The sequence below is a fragment of the Heterocephalus glaber genome, unplaced genomic scaffold (assembly GCF_053883595.1).
Source record: "Heterocephalus glaber isolate CG9 unplaced genomic scaffold, H.glaber_assembly_v1.0 deba00000122, whole genome shotgun sequence".
NCBI classification, from domain to species: domain Eukaryota; kingdom Metazoa; phylum Chordata; class Mammalia; order Rodentia; family Bathyergidae; genus Heterocephalus; species Heterocephalus glaber.
The window spans coordinates 80,115,084-80,135,080 of record NW_028258138.1 but is presented as its reverse complement, the minus strand read 5'-3'; the positions used below and the strand labels follow the sequence as shown (position 1 = coordinate 80,135,080).

At 34.5% G+C, this 19,997-nt stretch overlaps 1 protein-coding gene across 1 annotated transcript in view; it reads right to left on the bottom strand.

The window, feature by feature from the left end:
• Positions 1-19,997, bottom strand: part of Rfx7 (regulatory factor X7) — an 84,698-nt gene that overhangs the window by 11,858 nt on the left and 52,843 nt on the right. Inside the window, exons 5-6 of the mRNA XM_004835343.3 lie at positions 1,421-1,537; positions 44-128 (exon numbers count right to left, since the gene is read on the bottom strand). Of these exons, the coding sequence (XP_004835400.2) occupies positions 44-128; positions 1,421-1,537 (202 nt within the window). The remainder of the gene's footprint in view (positions 1-43; positions 129-1,420; positions 1,538-19,997) is intronic.

Sequence of the window (19,997 nt, the reverse complement as noted above, 5' to 3'; positions counted from 1 at the left end):
AGGTACAATTCCATATATTGAAAAGAAATGGTAGAATTCTTACCCCATCTCCAGTTTTATGAAAGTCAAGGTTGGGCAGTGTTGGCATATGAACAAAAGCTTTTTTTCTTAGTCCACTGTAGCAATACGTAATAAATAGTTAAGGTCTAAAGCACTCTAAATTAATGGATTGCTTACACAGATAGGACTTGAAAAGTAACCATATATGAAATGAGAATAAAATTAGCATGATAACATCTACTTTCTGAATTCTTCAGTACAAAAACCTTAGTATTAGAAACTCAGCACACTCTTTTGAAACAGGAATAATACTTACAGAATGTTAAGTATTACTGTCTTAAATGAAATAATTCTCATCTGTTATACATTTTATGAATAAATGTTCCTAATATGCTGTGCCAGCCACCAGAAACAAACAGGTCAGAAGGAAAGGAACAGCCAGATGGAAACTTGGCATGGGGAAGGGAAACTTTAGCCCAGGGCACTGGGACAAAACCAAGTCTTAAGAGTGTCACAAGGACTTTAAGCTCTTCGTTTCTCTTTTTCTCAGAACACACAGGATTATCGCCTTTAACATGCCAAAGACACAGTAAGACATTACTTGTATTTAGGAAACAATGACGGGCTCTGCAAGTGGCTAAAAAGCACCTGGAGATGCCTGAGAAGGGCAGCCCCCCTCCTTCCCCTTCCTCTCGTAGCCTTCACATAGCTGATTTTATGCTTTCAAAAAGCCCAAGATCTGACAAGCAGAGGGAAAGCGAACATAGTTCTAATAGGCTCTCTATTGTACAATATTCTTTTAAGAGTATAGACAATTTTAATAAATCCTTAATTTTCATTCCCTTACTTCTGTTTGTCCCCAAGTACTGGTCAATCACAAGAAAGGTTTTTTTCTATGCCTTTGCTTTAATTCTAATTCAGGCTTCAAGTTGCTGGCCGGAAGAGTAAAGTGAACCCTAGGCATTTCAGTACAAATTCCCCAAGAAATTTTTTGAATATTGTGTTATTATTACTATTATATCTTTTAACCAAGGAGATCCCTATTCCCAAATTAGAGGAAGGGAAGAAGCTAACAGCATCCTCTACTTTTACTAGTTTACAACTGCTGAATACATGGTATGTCTCACTAATTCTTATTAAAGCAAAGTAGATCAGACTATTGATATCACTTTAAAGTGATAGAGAAAGGTAAAGTCTACCAAATAAAACCAAATAAACTCAAGAACTATTCTTTGTTGTTTCTTTTTCAGTTTGGTAATGGCTGGGAAAATAACATTTGCAATTATTCTACTAAGTACTGTTTATATTTGTTGATTTAAATTTATTTCCAAATATAGTTGCCAGCTGAACTACAATAGCAAATGTTCTATAATAAGTAGGAACTCGAAGAGATTAGTAGTAACATTCCAGTAAAGGATATTTAGATTTGCCTCTAGTGCCCAAGCGACGTGCCTTCATGTTTGGAAAGACATTTTTCATAATCTTTCCAAAGTCAGCAGCACTTAATGGATGGTAACCAAGATTGTCACAATAGCTCCTGCAAAAGAAAATGGGACCAATTTAGAAATGTGATAGAATTCAGCCTTACGTAAGACTGTGCTACTTCAATACAATTTGAATTCTTTCACAAAGTGAAGCAATGGATCTTCAAGTCATTCACTGCAACTTACAGGATCATCACTCTTTGGAAATGTGTTAGGTTAGATTTAGTTACCTGGTTTCACTGTCAAGGTGCACGGTATTGTTTTCAATAGCATGCAAAAGAATTTGCAATAATAAGATAATGTTGGTACAAAGTTTTTCAGCCCATGCTGTAAAATATCTAAAATATCCAGCAAGGCTATTGAGTTTCCACAAAGGCTATTGGGTCGGTCACATAACAGGATAATTTCCAATATAAGCATCATGCATGTTGGACATTACTGATAACACTGCTAGATGTTTTAAAATTCAGGAACATATGTTAGAACTAAAAGGGACCTTAGAGATCGATCATCTGCACCAACACTCTCATTTTACTGATAAGGTTAAAATCAAGGGCAGAGAGAGAGGGTCTGAAGGTCTACTGTTTTCCACTCCTTTCCCTAATATACCTTTAATTTTATGAAAGTTTAGGATTAGAAATGAATCCAGAAGTTGGATACTTCAATTTCTTGCCAGATACAGAAATGGTCCTATTCTTGGGTCATGGATTGTTAACCTCAATGTGAACACCTGCTCCAAGGACAGCTTTATGCTGTGAGGGAGCCCACCCAAACTGCAAGGATTACAATTCTTAAAGAAAAGAATTCTATTATGAAAGCCTCTTTCCCACTGGGAAGATTGAGACATTTGATGATTCTGTTTTAAATGCAATTTATGAGTATTCAAAGGATAAATATTCATAATTTTGAAACCGGTGCTTGACCATAAGCCATAGGTCATCCCAGGACATGTGGAGCTCTTGGTTAGTTTACATCTTATTTCCCTGATTCATAACTTTAACCACAGGTTGATCAAGCACAATACAGTATCAATTAACACCTAACTCAGCATCAGATTATATTTATGCAACATTCAACAAAGGGAAAACAAAGAATGTTCTACTCACAAGGTAACTAACACTCCAATGTTATTTTATTTTATTTTTTTTTGGTACCGGAGATCGAACTCAGGTCCTTGTGCTTGCGAGGCAGGCGGCAGAACCACTGAGCTAAATAAATCCCCGCCCCCTCCCAATGTTAGTCTTAAAGTAAGTTTTTTTTCTCTTGCTCCTTATTTAAAATAAGCCCATTATTCAATATGACCATGAAAGAGTCACTCAAAATCCATGCTACCAATGGAATGGTTATTTTTACCACTTATAAATTAAATACATAAATTTAAGGTAAATACTGTCTAATGGTATGAAATTTTAAAGCCCTAAAACATTGATGGTAAAATATAGCTATATGATACTGAACCATAGCTGGCATTGTTTGAATGCTTTGTGTTTTTTCGTATAATGCCACCCAACAACCTGAGGCAGGTATTTTTATTAAACATGTTCTATACATGAGAAACCTGTGTATAGAAGTGTACCTGAAAAGGATATGGTTTAATCTAATTCATTTATCTTACAGATGAGATACTTTAACTGTAAGTATACTGAATGCTTATAATACAACCAAAATTACATTATCAATTTTTCCTAATATTTATAAAGAGAAGAGTTTATTAAGAATGACCATTTTTTGGCTGTGAGTGATGCCATGCCTATAATCCCTATTCCCTGGGAGGCTGAATTAGAAGAATCGCAAGTTCAAGCCCAGCCTGGTAACTTAGTGAGACCCTGACTTAGACAAATAAAGTAAGATAAAAAGGCTGGGAAGGTAGCTCAGTGAGAAGGTCCTAGGTTCACTCTCCAGTAGCAAAGAGAAACGAAACTATTAAAACCTCCCTCTTACCTAGACTTGCACTATTATTTTAGGGAGTCTTGGCGTTCATGCATGTCAATATATAAGACTTTAGGAATGTCCCAAATGCACAGCAGAATTGTATTCCCTTTGAAGCACTAATCAAACATTGCACTTGTTAGATAATCTGGAAGACAAACGTGATGAGAGAAGTATGGCCGAGAATACAATCAGCCTGAGCCATTCAGAGTGAGACAGTCACTGAGACCCTCTCACGTTTTAAAGGTGTTATTAGATCCCAAGACTCTGGAAAGACAATTCTTGACAGTGCTATGTGTCTGTGAACCAATTCTATTGTAACAATCATTTTTGTGGTAATCATACAATGAACAATATAGCTGAAAGACTGCTTTGCTTGAAATCAATATTAATTTAAAGCAGAGTTAATCATGTATACAAGTTAGGCAAGTGCTGTACTATTTAGCCACACAACTATCCCCCTTCTTAAACAGGTCCTTCCCTTTAATTTGCTTTTCCTTCCCATCATTTTAGTTAGTGATCCTATGAAAAGATTTATCCATGGTCAAGGACCTTTTCCTAAAGGATACAGACCTTATCCTAAAGTTTATAAATTACTAATACAAACTTTAGGGATAGTCATCTGATAAATTCTCAATATTTTAAAAGGGAAATTTGTGTCCTTAATCCCATTTAAAAAGTAAATTATAAAACAAAGAGTTTTTTTACTCACTATTGCTAATAAAAGAACTATTCAATGAGTATTCTTTTGGTTAAGTCTGGCTTATTTTTAAAGCAAACATATATATACACATACATATACAAATATAAAAATGTTGATCACATACATGTAGCACAAGCTTATTTATACACTTACTTTATTATTATTATTTTTTATACACTTACTTTCATTTCTGGATTGTCTCAGTTCTTTTTAAAATTACATACACAATGTTCAAATTATGTGAGTACAGACATTAGCCACCTATAAATTAAGAATTGACAAAATACTGAAGGAGACCTCGATCCAATGAATTGCATAGTAAAGACTTCCTCCATAGTGAACAAACCCACGGTGAAGTCTTGTCCTTAGGGAGGTGAGGTGAAGATAAAAACTGTCAATGACCATTTCAGGTGAGTGTATTAAATTTGTGGCTGCTGAAGACAACTGATACCAGTTGAAGCAAACACGAAACTAATTGGAAAGCATAAAGAAAACCTGGATAAAAAAAGATGTGTGGAGACACTGTGGACAAGCTGGACATATTCCTGGGAAGCCAGAAGGCCATACACAGGCAAAGGGCTGTGGACATGCTCAGGAAAGACCTGAGAAGGCCGTATGCTCTCACTTTTAGCTAAACTTGAGGCCTCCTGAAAGCAGGAAGTGAAGGCTAAGGAAGAGTACCTAACTGTAAGACTGAGGGTTAATACTGTACTCCAACACACACATAGCCCCTAGGCAAAAGTTGGGAGATTTATTGGTTCCAGATGCCTAAGGAAATTTGTACCTAATGATTAGCTGACCAGTAAGCTGAGTAGAGACTTCTGCAGCCATACAAAACAATGAACACAAACTTTATGATTCAGAAAAGGGACAAACAATTATTACAATGATTAGCAATAACCACAAACTCTGGGCAAGGAATTGAATTGGATTTCTAGAGTACCCCATTATCTAATTTTAAATGTCCACTCTGCAACAAAGAATTCATGATATGCAAAGAAACAAGCCATACATCTTGACTCTTACACAGGAAACAAATCATTAGGAGCTGTGCTTGAGAAAGCTCAGATTTTAGACTTGTTACACACTTTAAACCAGCTATTTAAAATATGTTCAAGGAGCAAAAGGAAATCATGTCACACTGAACAGAAAATGTCAATAAAGAGAAGTTATATACATGAATAAAATTTTTATATAAAAATGACTATGATTCTGGAGTTGAAAAGTATAGAAGCTGGAAATAAAATTCAACAAGGGGCTCAACAGCAAATCTGAGCAGGCAAAAAATCAGCAAATGTGAAGATAAGGTCAATTGAGATTACCTTGTCTGAAGAACAGAAACAAAACAAAATAAATAAAGACAAAGAAACAGAGCCTTAGAGATCTGTGGGACACAATCAAATACCAAAATATACATAATAAAGAGAACAGAGAAAAAGATCAGCAAGAATATTGAAGAAATAAGAGCTGAACATGACCTAAATATAATACAAACATTATATATCCAAAAAGCATTACAGGTAATAAAACTCCCAAAGAGACTCACACCTACACACATTATAATCAAACAACTGAACACCAAAGACAGAGAGAATAGCTTGAAAGAAGAGAAGAGACTCATCACACACAAAGCAACAGCTTATTTCTTGTAATATGGAGGCTAGAAGGCAAGGAGATGACAATGCTGAAAGAAAGACTGTCAAGCGTGAATTCAGTACCCGGCAAATCAAACTGTCCTTTAAAAGTAAAGGAGACATCAAGACATTCTCAGATAAACAAGAAATGAGAGTTCAACACTAGCAGACCTGTCTTACACAAGCAAAAAAATGCTGGCAAGGTGTAGAGAAAAAAGATAACATACACTCTTGGTGGGAATGTAAATTAATATAGTCACTGTGGAAAACAGCATGGTGGTTCCTAAAAAAATTAAAAATATATTTTCCATATGATTCAGCTATGTTAGCAATGGCCAAATATGGAATCAGCCAAGGTGTCCATCAACAGAAGAATAAAGAAAATGTGTTTTATATAAATAATAATGTATTTAGCCATTAAAACAAAATAGTAATGGCAGTCATTCAGGCCTAAATGAAAAAACACTAGACAGGAACTCAAAATTCACTGGTAAAGGTAACTTCGTAGGTAAAGATAAAACAGATTGGGGGGGGGGGTTGTAACTAATATTCTTCTATCTAAACTGAGAGAGAACTACATTAAAACACCAACTAAAAATCTCTGCAGCCTGGCATGGTGGTGCACACTTGGAATCCCAACACTTGGGAGGCAGAAGGAGCAGGAATTGAGGCCAGCCTGGACTAGGTAAGGACCTCAAGGCCAGCCTGAACTACATAATGAGACCTTGTCTCAAAAAAACACCAGAACAAAAAACAGATAAACCAAAAAAACCCCTATGCAGATGGGTAGTGTAGGAGTTTTTGTGTACTTGTGAAATGTGATACGAACCAAAACTAGTTTTTTAAAATAAATTATGTTAATAATAACATCTGGGACAACCATTAAAATAATTAAAAATATATATAGTAAAAGAAAAAAAGCATGGAAATAACTCAGTAGAAAATATCTATTTAATTACAAAAGAAGACAATAATGGAGGAACAGAAGAACAGCAACAAAAGAGACACAAGACATGCAGAAAACAAACAGCAAAATGGCAGTTACAATTTGTACCTCTTCAGTAATTACATTAAATGTAAATGTATTAAATTTTTCAACTAAAGCTAGGTGTTGGTAGAAGAGATTTAATCTAAATGTGATCAAACTACTATATACATGCTATATTAACTTTCAATTCAAAGACACAAGTAGGTTGAAAGTAAAAAAATAGTAAAAGAAAAACAGCATGCAACTAGTAACTGAAAGAACTGGAGTAGCTATACTAATAATGAAAACAAAACTTTTACCACAAAAATTGTTAATAAAGACAAATATATTATTTAATGATATGGCCAAATCATCAAAAGCTAAAATACAGTGATATCTCTGTTCACAAAATTAATTTGTTCTACGATTTTGGAAAAGATGGCCACGGTCATGTTCATTACCTGACACAGTTTGCAAACAAAAATGTTCCTGAACTGAGGTACTACTGTAATTATAACCTTTCATGCATCAAACAATAGAGCCCCAAAATACATAAAACAAATTTGACAAATTAATGGGAGAAATAAGATAATAGTGGGAGGACCGGGGATGCAGCTCAGTGGTTCTACCACCTGCCTCACAGGCGCAAGGTCCTAAGTTCAAGTCCCAGCACCAACAAAAAAAAAAAAAGGAAAAAAGATAACAGTTGGGGACTTCATTGCCTCATTTTCAATTATGAATGAAACTATGCAAAAGATCAATAAAGACACAGATGACATGAACCATGCTATAAACCAACCAGACCTAACACACACCTACAGAACATTCTACTACCTAACAGTAGAATACAAATTTTTTCAAGTGTATATGGAACATTTTCCAGAATATTTTAAGCTACTGAAACAGTCTTAATAAATTAAAAAGAACTACATCATACAAAATATTTTCTGACTCTCAATGAATGAAATTAAAAACCACCAATTCAAGTGGAAATTCACAAATATATGGACATTAAATGATAAATTCTAACTGATCAATGGGGTCAATGAACAAATCACAACAGCAATTAGAAAATAATTAGAGGTAAAATGAAAAGATAATATACTAAAATTTGAGGGATGTAATGAATGTAATGAAAGTAATTAATAGTAGAAAATTTATAGCTACATATTCCAATATTAGAAAAGACCTCAAATTAATAACCTAATCTTTGAGCTGGGCATGGTAGGGCACATGCCTGTAATCCTAGTACTTGGTAAGCTGAGGCAAAAGGATTGCCGTGAGTTCGAGGCCAGCCTGAGCTACATAGTAAGTGCAAGGCCAGCCTAAACTAATAGTGAGACTCTGTCTCAAAACAACAAACAAAACTAATCTCCCATTTTAAAAAGCAAAAACGAGAGAATGTTAAGACCAAAATAGAAAGAAAAAAATAAGATGCATCAGAATGGGTAAAAATGAAATAGGGAACAGAAAAAATTAGCCCAAATGTTGGTTCTTTGAAAAGATCAACAAAACTGAAGAGGAAAGGAAAAAATAAAAAAGAAATGTGAGAAAATGGAAATGACTAAAATCAGGAATTAAAAAAAGGACTATTACTACTGTTACTAAATAAAAAGCACTGTAAAATAATATGGAAAACTATATGCCATCAAAGATTATGTAAAATGGACAAAATTTCAGAAGTTACCAAAATGGATTTAAAAAGAAACAAGACAATTTGCTGTATAATGGAGTGAGTGAATTAGTGAGCTAAAGCACCTACGAAGAGACTCCAGCTCAGACTGCTTCACTGGTAAATGCTACCTACCAAGCACTTAGAAATAGCAACCCTCACAGACTTTCATAAAGCTCACTGTCAGGCCAGCACCACCCTGATACCAAAGCCAGACAAAGACATGACAAGAAAGAAGACAACAGAACAATATTTTTTATGAATGTCGATACAAAAATCCTTAGCAAAACACTGACAAATGGAACCTAGCAGTGTACATAATGTATTATAAACAATGAATCAGTATGATTCATCCCAGAAATGAAAAATAAGTGCAACATACAAAACAATCAATAATACACTATTTTAATTGCATAAAGAAGAAACTCAGTATGATCATCTCTGAGGCAGAATATTAACAAACATCCAACAAACGTAATAGGATGAAAATTCCTCAACCTGATAAATCTACAGCTAACAGCATACTGAAAGGTTTTTTTTCCCTTTAGATTAGGCAAAAGACAGGCTTTGTCCACTCTCACTATTTCTACTCAACATTATACCGGAGAGTCTACTGAGGGCAATTAGGCAAAAAGTGATACAAGACATTCAGATGAGAAAGGAAGATACAAAATTACTTTTAGTATCAGATAACAAGATTTTTTTTAATAGAAAATCCTAAGAAATGCACTAAAAAAACTATTCCTAGTGTTAATAAACTAGTTCAGCAAGACTGGAGGTTACAAGTTCAGCATTCAAAAATAGTCTTACAGCCGGGGATTTAGCTCAGTGGCACTGCCCCTGTCTCTCAAGCGCAAGGCCGAATTCAATCCCCGGTACCAGGAAAAAAAAAAAAATCAGTCTTCTACACACTAGCAATAAACAATTCAAAACAAGAGAAAGTAATTCACTTATCAGAAATAAAATATTTTAATAATAAATTTAATAAGTGTTAAGATGTATACATGAAAATTACAAAACATCACTAAGTGAAATTAAAGACAATATATGGAAATGGAAAGAGAGCCTGTGTTTATGAATTGAAACATACAATATTACAACGATGGCAATAATCCCAAACTGATCTAAGATTCAATGCAATCCTTATTAAAATTTCTACTACCTGCCTTACTGAAACTGACAAGCAGATGCTAAATTCCATACAGAAATTTATGCAACCCACAAGACTCAAAATAATCTTGAAAAAAAATGAAGTTGGAAGACTCACATTCCTCAGTGTAAAAATTTACCACAAAACTAGGATAATCAAGGCAATATAGCACTGGCACAAAGATACATAGAGGAATGGAACAGAATTCTAAGTCCAGAAATAAGTATCCATCTATGGTCAACAGAGGTCCTTCAAAGGTGCCAAGACCATTCAATATGGAAGAAATAGTCTTTTCAACAAATAACACTGGAACAATGGGATATCTGTATGCAGGAAAATGAATGTGTACCTGTCTCACACTATATACAAAAATTAACTCAAAATACAAAGATCCATGTTTGAGCTAAACCTATAAAACCCATGAAGTAAACAGTGTCAATCTGCATGACCTCTGGTTAGTCAACAGTCTCTTAGATATGATACTCCAAAGTAAACGCAAACAAAACCAGAATTTCATCAAAATTAAAAATTTATTTATCAGAAGACACCATCAAGTGAAAACAGCCCAGAAGGGGAGAAAATATTTACAAATCATAATGGCAATAATGAAGACAGAGACAAGGAGTGGGGAAGATACAAAGATACTACAATCCTCTGAGATTTCCATTGGTGGATATATGAATGGTGCAGTCATTTTAAGAAATAATTTGGCAGCTTCTCAAGAAGTTAAACAGAATTTCCTTTCTTTTCTTTTTTTTTTTTTGTTACCGGGGATTGAACTCAGGTCCTTGCGCTTATGAGGCAGGCGGCAGAACCACTGAGCTAAATCCCTGGCTCCAGAATTTCTTTATAAGCCAGCAATTCCACTCCCTGTTTTATGTCCAACGGAGCTGAAAATGTACGTCTGCACAAACACTAGACAATGTTCACATTAATACTCATAATAACCAAAAACTGGATGAACCAAATTGTGTATCAACTAAAATAGGAATAAACAAAATGCAGTACTGATTGAGTATCCCCTATCTGAAATGCTTGGGACCAGAAATGTTTCAGATTTCAGAGTGTTTTACATGTTGGAATATTTGTTGGGACTTTATTAGCTGCTCATCCCTAATGCAAAAATCTGAACAAAAAGGCTCCAAAATCTGAAACTTTTTGAGCCAGAGCTCAAAGAGGTTTTTTTTTCTTTTTTGGTACCAGGGATTGAACTTGGTTCCTTGTGCTTGTGCAGCAGGCAGTGAAACCACTGAGCTAAATCCCCGGACGAAAGAGTTTTTGATTTTGGTGAGTTTTGGTCTGGTTTAGCAATGTTCAACCTACATACTCATACAATGAAATACTATTTGGGTAGAAAAATGAGAAGGAAACCACACAGAAAAATCTGTATAGTCTAAGATTTCATTTGTATGAAATGTCCAGAACAGGTAAATTCAGAGATAGAAGACAAATTATCTGTTAGTAAGACTCTGAAGAAGCAAACAGTGACTGCTATGGACATGGAGTCTGGGGGAGGTGATGAAAACATTCTGGAATCAGTGTTTCTGCTGCCTCAACTTTGTAAATATTTTTTTTTTTTTGGCACTGGGGATTGAACTCGGGTCCTTGTGCTTGTGCAGCAGGAAGCAAAACCACTGAGCTAAATTGCTGGCCCTGTAAATATTTTTAAAACTATTGAATTATATGATTGAAAATGGTGAATCTTCTAATGTGACATCTTAAAATTAAGAATCAAAACAAAATTATAGTTTTGACTATGAGTAACACTCAATGAAATATAATAAACTGATTTCTGCTACTGCATGAATCTGAATCACATACATTAAGACTGAGGAGTAGATATGATTAATCTGTCAGTGTATGGGTCCTGCAAATCACACTTCCATCTAGTAATGGTTACTAATGGTTCTCAAATCACCCAGATCTATGTAGTTCCAAAACAACAATTTCTCTTCTACGTTAAATGTAAATCCAAGTCAGACAACAAATGACTTTAAAAACACAGCTTTGTTAGATCTGGGCACAGTGATATACCTGAAATTTCAGCACTCTGAGAGGCTTAGGTATAGGCTGGCAAGTCTGCAGGAAAACAGGAAATAAGAGTAGGAAGGACTCCCAATAGAATTTAAGATACAGTACTGTGAATATTACAATGGAGCATCTGGATAGAACTCAGGGCACATAGATACATAAATATAGGATAAATATATATTTTTCTTTTTTTGAGACATGGGTGTATACATAAATATAGCATATATATACAAATATATATGTTGAGGCATGGGTCTGTATGTAAATATAGATTGTTTCCTTTTTGATCATGGGTCTTGCTATTTTGCCCGGGTTGGCTTTAAACTCACAATTTCCCCCCTCAGCTTCTTCACTGACTGGGATTATGACTATCTGCCACTGTACAGGTAAGACAGAATAAAATTTTTTAAATGAAAAAGGCAATTACTAACACAAAAGCTTTACAAGGAATGAAATTTTGATAAGCTACTCTTGCAATGAATAATATCAAATTGATGTCAACACTGATTACTGATTTAATTAAAAAAGTGGTATAATCAATTGAGATGCTGGGGTAGGCAAGTGTATGTGGGACATATGAGAAAGCAGAAATTCATTTAAGTCATTTAATGATAGTTAAAACTAATACTAAAGAACTAGAGTTATAAGCACATTTGTTATAAACAAGTTAATGTCCACCAGAATTATTAAAACTAACATCTGCAAGAGAGGCAAATGGGGAATAGGTTTTCCTCCTCTGAAAACTTTATTATTTGCATTTTAAAACACGTGCATGTACTTTGGGGGTGGGAGTGGGCAAGAAAAACCCAAATTGAAATAAATGATAAAAAAGAAGATTCAGGCCAACAGCTGTCAGAAAAGAGACAGATCAAATAGTAGGAAAAAAACTCATGGGAGGGGGATGGACTTTTGACAGAATCTAATAGGAAAGTTGAAGAAGAAAAAAAAATGCTTCAGATGGGAAAACAACTAGACTGAAAACTTCCTATAGGCAGATATTATTCTGTAGTCATTGATAGATACCTTACAAATAGGAGCTTAGTAAATATTCCTTTAATGAGTACTGAATGCTGGCAAATTTTTATACAGTAAATGGAGACTATTCACAAAAATTAACAATATAAGGAAAATAAACAAGGTAACTAGAAAGGTAATAAATCATACTTAGTGTTTTAAAGTTGTAGACTATCTTGGTATTTCTGTAAGCAAACACTCATCAGTATTATTGTGGTTTTACCAAAGAAAAGGTCAAAAATAACAAGGAAAATAGATAAACTGTACTATATCAAAAATAAAAACTTTTGTGCATCAAATAATTCAACCAACAGAATGAAAAGGACTTTTACTTTTCATGGCTGAATAGCTTTTTCATTCCATGGATTTCAATGGAATGAAAAAAAAGTCTGCAAATCATATGTAATAAAAGGTCAACATCTAGAATATATAAAGAACACATAACTCGGCAACATAAACAACCCAATTTTGAAAATGGGCAAAAGACATAAATACACATTTCTCCAAATAAGACATACGAATGTCCAATGAGCACATGCAAAGATGTTCAACACCATTAATCATTCTGGAAATGTACATCAAAACAGGAGGATGCCGGGGATTTAGCTGAGTGGTGGCGTGCCTGCCTCGCAAGGGCAAGGGCCTGAGTTTGATCACTGGTACCAGAAATAAACAAACAAAAACAAAACAAACCCACAATGAGGTTAAGATACCACCTTATACCCAAAAGGATGGTTACTATCTAGAAAAAAGAAATCGGTGCTGTTAAAAACTGAGAGAATTAGAATTCTTGTACATGCTGGCAGCAATGTAAAATGGTGATAAAATTGACCCTCTTACCATTTTTAAAACATGGTTCAGTGGCATTAACTACATTCACACTGCTTTGCTACTATCAATCCCCCATCATCTCTTCACTTGCAAAACTGAAATTCAGTAATTACAAAACCGAGTAACTCTCAATTACGTCCTCCTCCCAGTCCCTAGCAACCACCATACTACTTTCTGTCTCTTATGACAGAAATGTTTTCCTGTACACCACAGTATGGCATCTGCCCCAAAACTGAAAAATAGAATTGCTATATAAGCCAGCAATTCCACACCTGGATATACACTGAAAAGAAGTGAAAGCAAGGACTCAAACAGATATGGGCACACCCACATAGCAGCATTATTCACAACAGCAAAGGGTGGAAGCAACCCAGTATCATCTATCAATGGGAGAATGGACGAGCAAACCGTGGTACATAAATAAATCGATATATTAAGATAGCCTTCAAAGGAAAAAAAATTCTGACACATATTAAAGTATGGATGAATACTGAAAACATTATGCTGAGTGAAATAAATCAATCACTAAAGGATAAATACTGTATGATCCCCACTTAGATAAGGTAACTAGGTGGTCAAATTCATAGAGACAGAAAGTAGTATGTTGGTTGCTAGGAGCTGGGAGGAGGAGGTAATCCAGAGTTACTGTTCTATTGAGTACTGAGTTTTAGTTTTGTTAAAGGAAAAGAGATAACGTGGATGGATGGTGATGATAGCAAAACAAGGAGAATGCACTTAATCTCACTGAACTGAATACTTAAAAATGATTAAGATATTTTATGTATAATTGAAATTATTAAATATTACTGTGATTTTATTAATAAGCAACACCTAGTGCAAGGTTAAAAAAATATGTATTTGGGAAGAGGAAACAACACTAAACATTTAAAAGGTGCTTCACTGAAACAGACAGTATGGTTCACTTCAAATACATAACATAAATCAGCGATTTTTGACTTTTCTTCCCTTGCCCTATTGCATATGAATTCCAACAGTCACATTCAGCAGCTACAGTAGCTCATTTTGGATGTCGACAAGTAAAACCAGGCCAGTAACTATGGTCAATAAGGGATTTAAGGATGGGGGGGGGGTCCTCTGATAGCACAGAGCTGCTGAAAAGAACAATTAAACTCTTGCTGAATCACAACTGGAAATTTTATTCTATACTCATGAACTTAATTCCTACTAGTTAAGGGTAAAAAAAAAAATCTACTTTTATAACGTGACTCCCATATTTCTCTTTCTCCATTCCTTCAAAAACTGCTTTCTTTTCCCCCATCTTTTTAAAAATACTAGCCTCTACTCTTAAGTCTTTTTTTTCCCACCTATCTACCTTTCAGGGCATTCAGGGCATCAGGTTTCATTCTCAAATACAAAATGGAAAATGTTCTGTAGCAGATCCCAATGCCCTACTGACTGGCAAATAGATATTTTTCTTATCTTTACTTGAGCTGTCTGAGGCACATGAGACTGGAATGAACTCCTTTCTTAGATTATATTATGCTTTTTTGTTTTTAAGTTTCTCATTTATTACTCTGCCAAATCTAAAAATACCAGTTCTCTCTTTAATCTTATTATTTTTCACTTTCTGAGCTGTTGTCTATTGCTTGATTTTCAATGATTCTCCATGGCCTTAATGGGGTATGAAGTCTAATCCGATATTTCCCCCTAAACTTTGTGACTACAAGTCTTTGTATACTATTTGGTATTGCACTTGCCACCTAGAATGCCTATCTGAATTCCTAGCCTGCTTGGAAAATTCTACTCCATTTTTATGATTTCATACAAGTTGCCTCATCTGTGATGCCTGCTCTGCCTTCACCAAATTGAAGGGGTTTTAACTCTTTCTTTGTGCCCCATTTACCTACTAGTTTTGTTTTTTTCGTATTTCAGAGTAGGGGCTGTACACATCTAATGTTTGATAATCTGAATGACTCATTTATTAATCTACAGAGCAGTACCAATTTGTGCCATATCTCCTTGTGTTTACAAGTGGTAATACTGAATTCTTAGTTGTTTTAATTAAGATAAAAAGTACTGAGTGCCCAATGACTGCTACATATTATTTTGCGGGCAGGTTAAAAAAAGGCAGTAAGGGCTAGGATTCAGTTCAGTGGTTTCGCGGCCTGCTGCACAGGCCAAGGACCCGAATTCGAATCCTGGTACCAAAAAGAAAGGCAGTGAGAGCAAGTGTTGCATTGACAATTCAAAAGTTTCAGAGGACTCCAATTTTAAAGGAGAAGACTTGGAATCTAGTTGAAAAAGTTGAGAAGGAATAGATGAGGAAAAATGAGAAATCTATGATAATTCAAGTAGAAAAGAGGAAAGAAAATACAGATCAACCATACTCTTAAGGGTAAAATCACTGAAAATATAAGGACAATCCAAAAACTGGGATAAGAAATTTCACAATAGACCACACCAAGGATATACCGGGGGGGGGGGGGGGAGACTAACCTGAAAATTAGTAACAAATGATAGACAATACATTTGGGGTAATAATTTAGACATTTTCTATTACTTTAAGCCTAAGTGGTAAAATCTTAAGCCTATTTATAACTTAAGGCATATTATTATCTCTGTCAAATAGGAAAAAATATTCAGTGATACTGACTTGATAACGTTATTCCAGTGTGGTCTGTGCTAGAGTATTTTTTCTATGCCAGAATGTTACTACATTTTGGAGAGTTTTTCCATTTCCATTTCAGTTTCAGCTTCCAGGTGTTTCTGAAAATATCTTCTATAAGTCACTCTCTTTCTCAGGATTATCTCTATTTGTCAATAATGAAGGGCCTGTATTTTTGCCAAGAGCAATGTCATTTTTTCCTATATTATTACTACAAAGAGTGTTTGTTCTTTTGCTCCTTCTGTAGGGAAAAGTTCATGATCAGAACTCAAGCCTAAAGTGGGTCCTCTGCTGGGCAGAACATAATGCTGCTTTCCAGCAATCTCATGGGGAACCTTCCCTGGTGCTATCCAAAATCTACTTTTTAAAACCCTACTCCCCAAGGTGATGCCGCTGGGAAGACGATTCCTTGAGGGGCAGGGCGTGATTCAGTCACACAGGCAGAACAGTGAGAACACACCATCACCAAGAAAGCGAGCTAGCTCACTAGAACCTGACCGCACTGGCTAGCACTCTGACCTTGGCCTTTCCAACCTCCAGCAGTAAGGAACAGATTTCCATTGTTTATGTAAGAAAATTATACTAGAATTAAGGCTTGACAAAAGCTACTCTAAAATTTTAATTAAAAGATACTTTGCAGGTTTAATATGCTAGAAGATAAAACAGGTAAAACTCTTGAAGACACAGATGTAGGCAAAGACTTTCTGAACAGAACCCGAAGTGCACAAGAAACTATCAAGCATAAAGAAATGAGATTATAACAAATTTAAAAGCTTCTGCACAGAAAAGAAAACAACCAGTAGAATGAAGAGACAACCTACAGAATGGGAAAAAAAGTTTGCCAACTACTCTCAGACAGGATTGATATCCAGTATACGCCCCCATAAAAGACACAATCAAAACATAGGCAACTGAAATGAATAGACACTTTTCAGAAGAAATGCAAATGGCCAATAAGTCCATGGAAAAATGTTCAACATCTTAGAGAAGTATAAATTAAAACAACACCAAGATTCCATCTTATTCCAGAAAAAATAGCTATCATTGAGAAATCAAAAACTGCAAATGCTGGCAGGGTGTAGGGGAAGTGGAACCCCTTTACATTGTTAATGGGAATGTAAACTAGTTACACCATTTCGGAAGTCAGTAAGGCAATTTCTCAAAAACCTAAAAATAGAAATTACATTCAACACAGATTTTCCGCTTCTAGGGGAAATGTATTACAGTGATACATGCATAACCATATTTACAGGAGGACAATTCATAATAGCTAAAGCTTGGAAGTGGCCTATATGTCCATCAATAGGTAAATGGATAAAGAAAACATGGTATTTAACACAACAGACTACTACTTAGCCATAAAAAGGGGACAATTTGAGTCCCTCGGAGGAAAATATATGTACCTTGAGACTGTAATGCTTAGCGAAATAAATCAGACACAAGCTTAAATATTGCATAGTTTCTCTTACATGAGAAACTCAAAGTATAAATAAGGAGAAAATAGAAGGTGGAAGAAAGAGGGAGATAGAAGTTTTACAAATGAGAAGGGGAATCTAGAGATGCAGGGAATGGGGAGGGAGAAAAGAGAGGAAGTAAAAGGGATTAAAATGCAGTATGTACATGTACAAACTCCAAGATGACTGTATTAATTATCGCCTGTAAAGATGTGCTGATAAAAATAATTGTTACTTAGGCTGGGCTCAAGCAATCCTCCCACCAGAGTATAATGAGTGCCGGGACATGCACGCACTACCATACCTGACTTTAAAAAGAAAAGTATTTGGAATGAGTTCCTAGAAGTGGTAGGCACAAATGCAGAAAGAGCTTGGCCTTGAAGCCAAAAAACCTGGGTTCATATTTGTCTACAATAACTAATTTCTTTGAGCCATAAAGATTTTATGAAGGTGGGATAGTCTTTAACTGCCTGTCTTATATAACATTAGACAACATTACACATATGAGAAATTTATCAATATGCACATAGACATGGCCTAGATTTTAGAAGGGCAGGAAAATGTTATTTAACTCACAAAATACTGCTTATTTTAAGCTCTTAAAGCACATGTTATCCGAATCTCTCCACCTACCAAGTTCTGCTAAGAATTTAACTTGTATTGGTTAATAAAATGGAAATCACAAACGTAGGCATGGCAGTATCTCACACATAATTAGATACTAAAAATGAAAGCCTTCATATTCTTTAAAAAATTAGATTAAAAGATCAGACTTGGGAGAGAATATTTGTGTACCAGGAAATAATACAGCCAAAGCTGTCAAGTTTAAAAATCTGAACATTTGTGATTCTACCCAAAGTGAAAACAAACAGATCTTCAGGACTGCTAAAACAGGTCATATGTTACTTAGTAAGACATCCATTTCATATCAATACTGGAATGTCTCTAGCATGTAGCAGGAAAAAGTAGCAGAGTAGTAGTTATTTTGGCCATGTGTTTGCATACGGTTTTTGGACTGATTCATTCCACCAACTTATTCTGTCAGTTAGATTTTTAAGATCAAAAAATCAAGAAAACTTTATAGAAACATAACAATGCAAAGCACTTTAAATGACATCAATGGCAAGAACAAAAAGACAAATATATGCATCAGCTATATAACCAGAATGGCTCAAAAATATTGATATCAAAGAATTCAGGGTAAAATATTGTACATCTAATGTACTGTGTGAAGCATCAGACAAAGAGTAATGGTTTTGGGGCACAGAATTTGAAAGATATGAAAAATTTAAGAGTATATTTTGTGAATATTAATGAATATACAGTGGGATATAAAGTGAATGTGCAGAAATATTTATAAAAACTGATAATTTGCTAGACTAAAAGTATACTTCAATATTAAAGATCAGAAATTAAGCCATATTCTTGAACCACAACAAAGATGAAAAATCAATTAAGATATATGAAAAAACTCCCTCAGATACATGAAAAGTTAAGAATGAAACAAAACACTTTTTATTAATTTGGATCAAAGAAAAAATCAAAACTGTAGTTTCACACTACAGAAAATAATGGGAATTGTGACAACTCATATTGATACTAATGGGACATAGTCAAAGCAGATGCATATTCATAGATATAAATATTCAAATGTTAAACATGAAAGAATGAAATGTTATCATTATATTTAAAGAGAAAAACATCCAAGAAATCAGAAGGAACAAAATTAAAGGCACTTAATAAATGAAAATAAAATTTTTTTCTTGACAAAAGAAAACTGAATTAAGATAAACTATGGCCTAGGAAAACCTGAAAAGGGGGGGTGGGTGGTAAAAAAGTCCCAGACTAGAAGTATCAAAAAGCAAATATAGAATATATTACATGAAAAAGTGTAATATGCTAATGTTACATAATATTAGCATAATTAAAAAGCATACATAATATGCTAAAATACAAAAAACAAATTATCAAAATTGATTAGTGAAGTAAAAACCTAACCAAAACAAAACACAAAACTGTTTCAAAAATTTTTCCCAAAAAGGATTTAGGAAACCTAGATGGTTTTATATTCAAATTCTCTAAAACTTTTAAGGACAAATAAGTCCCAAGCTATGAAACTGTTTTAGAGCACAAAAAATTAGGGAAAGAGTTCCAAATTCATTTTACAAAACTGGCCTACCCTCAAATGAAAACATGATAAAGCACAAAAGAAATTTAGAGACGAAATTCACTTATAGATATAGATGCAAAGATCCTAAATAACACTTAAAAATAGAACTCAATAATACAAGACTATACACCTTGACAGAACATTCATTTTATGAAAAAGCTTGTATATTAGATAATATTTTTATAAAATATAGCATTCTGTTAAGTCAAAAAAACAGTACAAAATAATCTCAATAGATGCCTAAAATGTGGTCAATTTTAACATTCATTTGTCATAAAAATAAAGCCTGGGTCAAGTATAAATGATATATGCTTTTTTTTTTTGGTACTGGG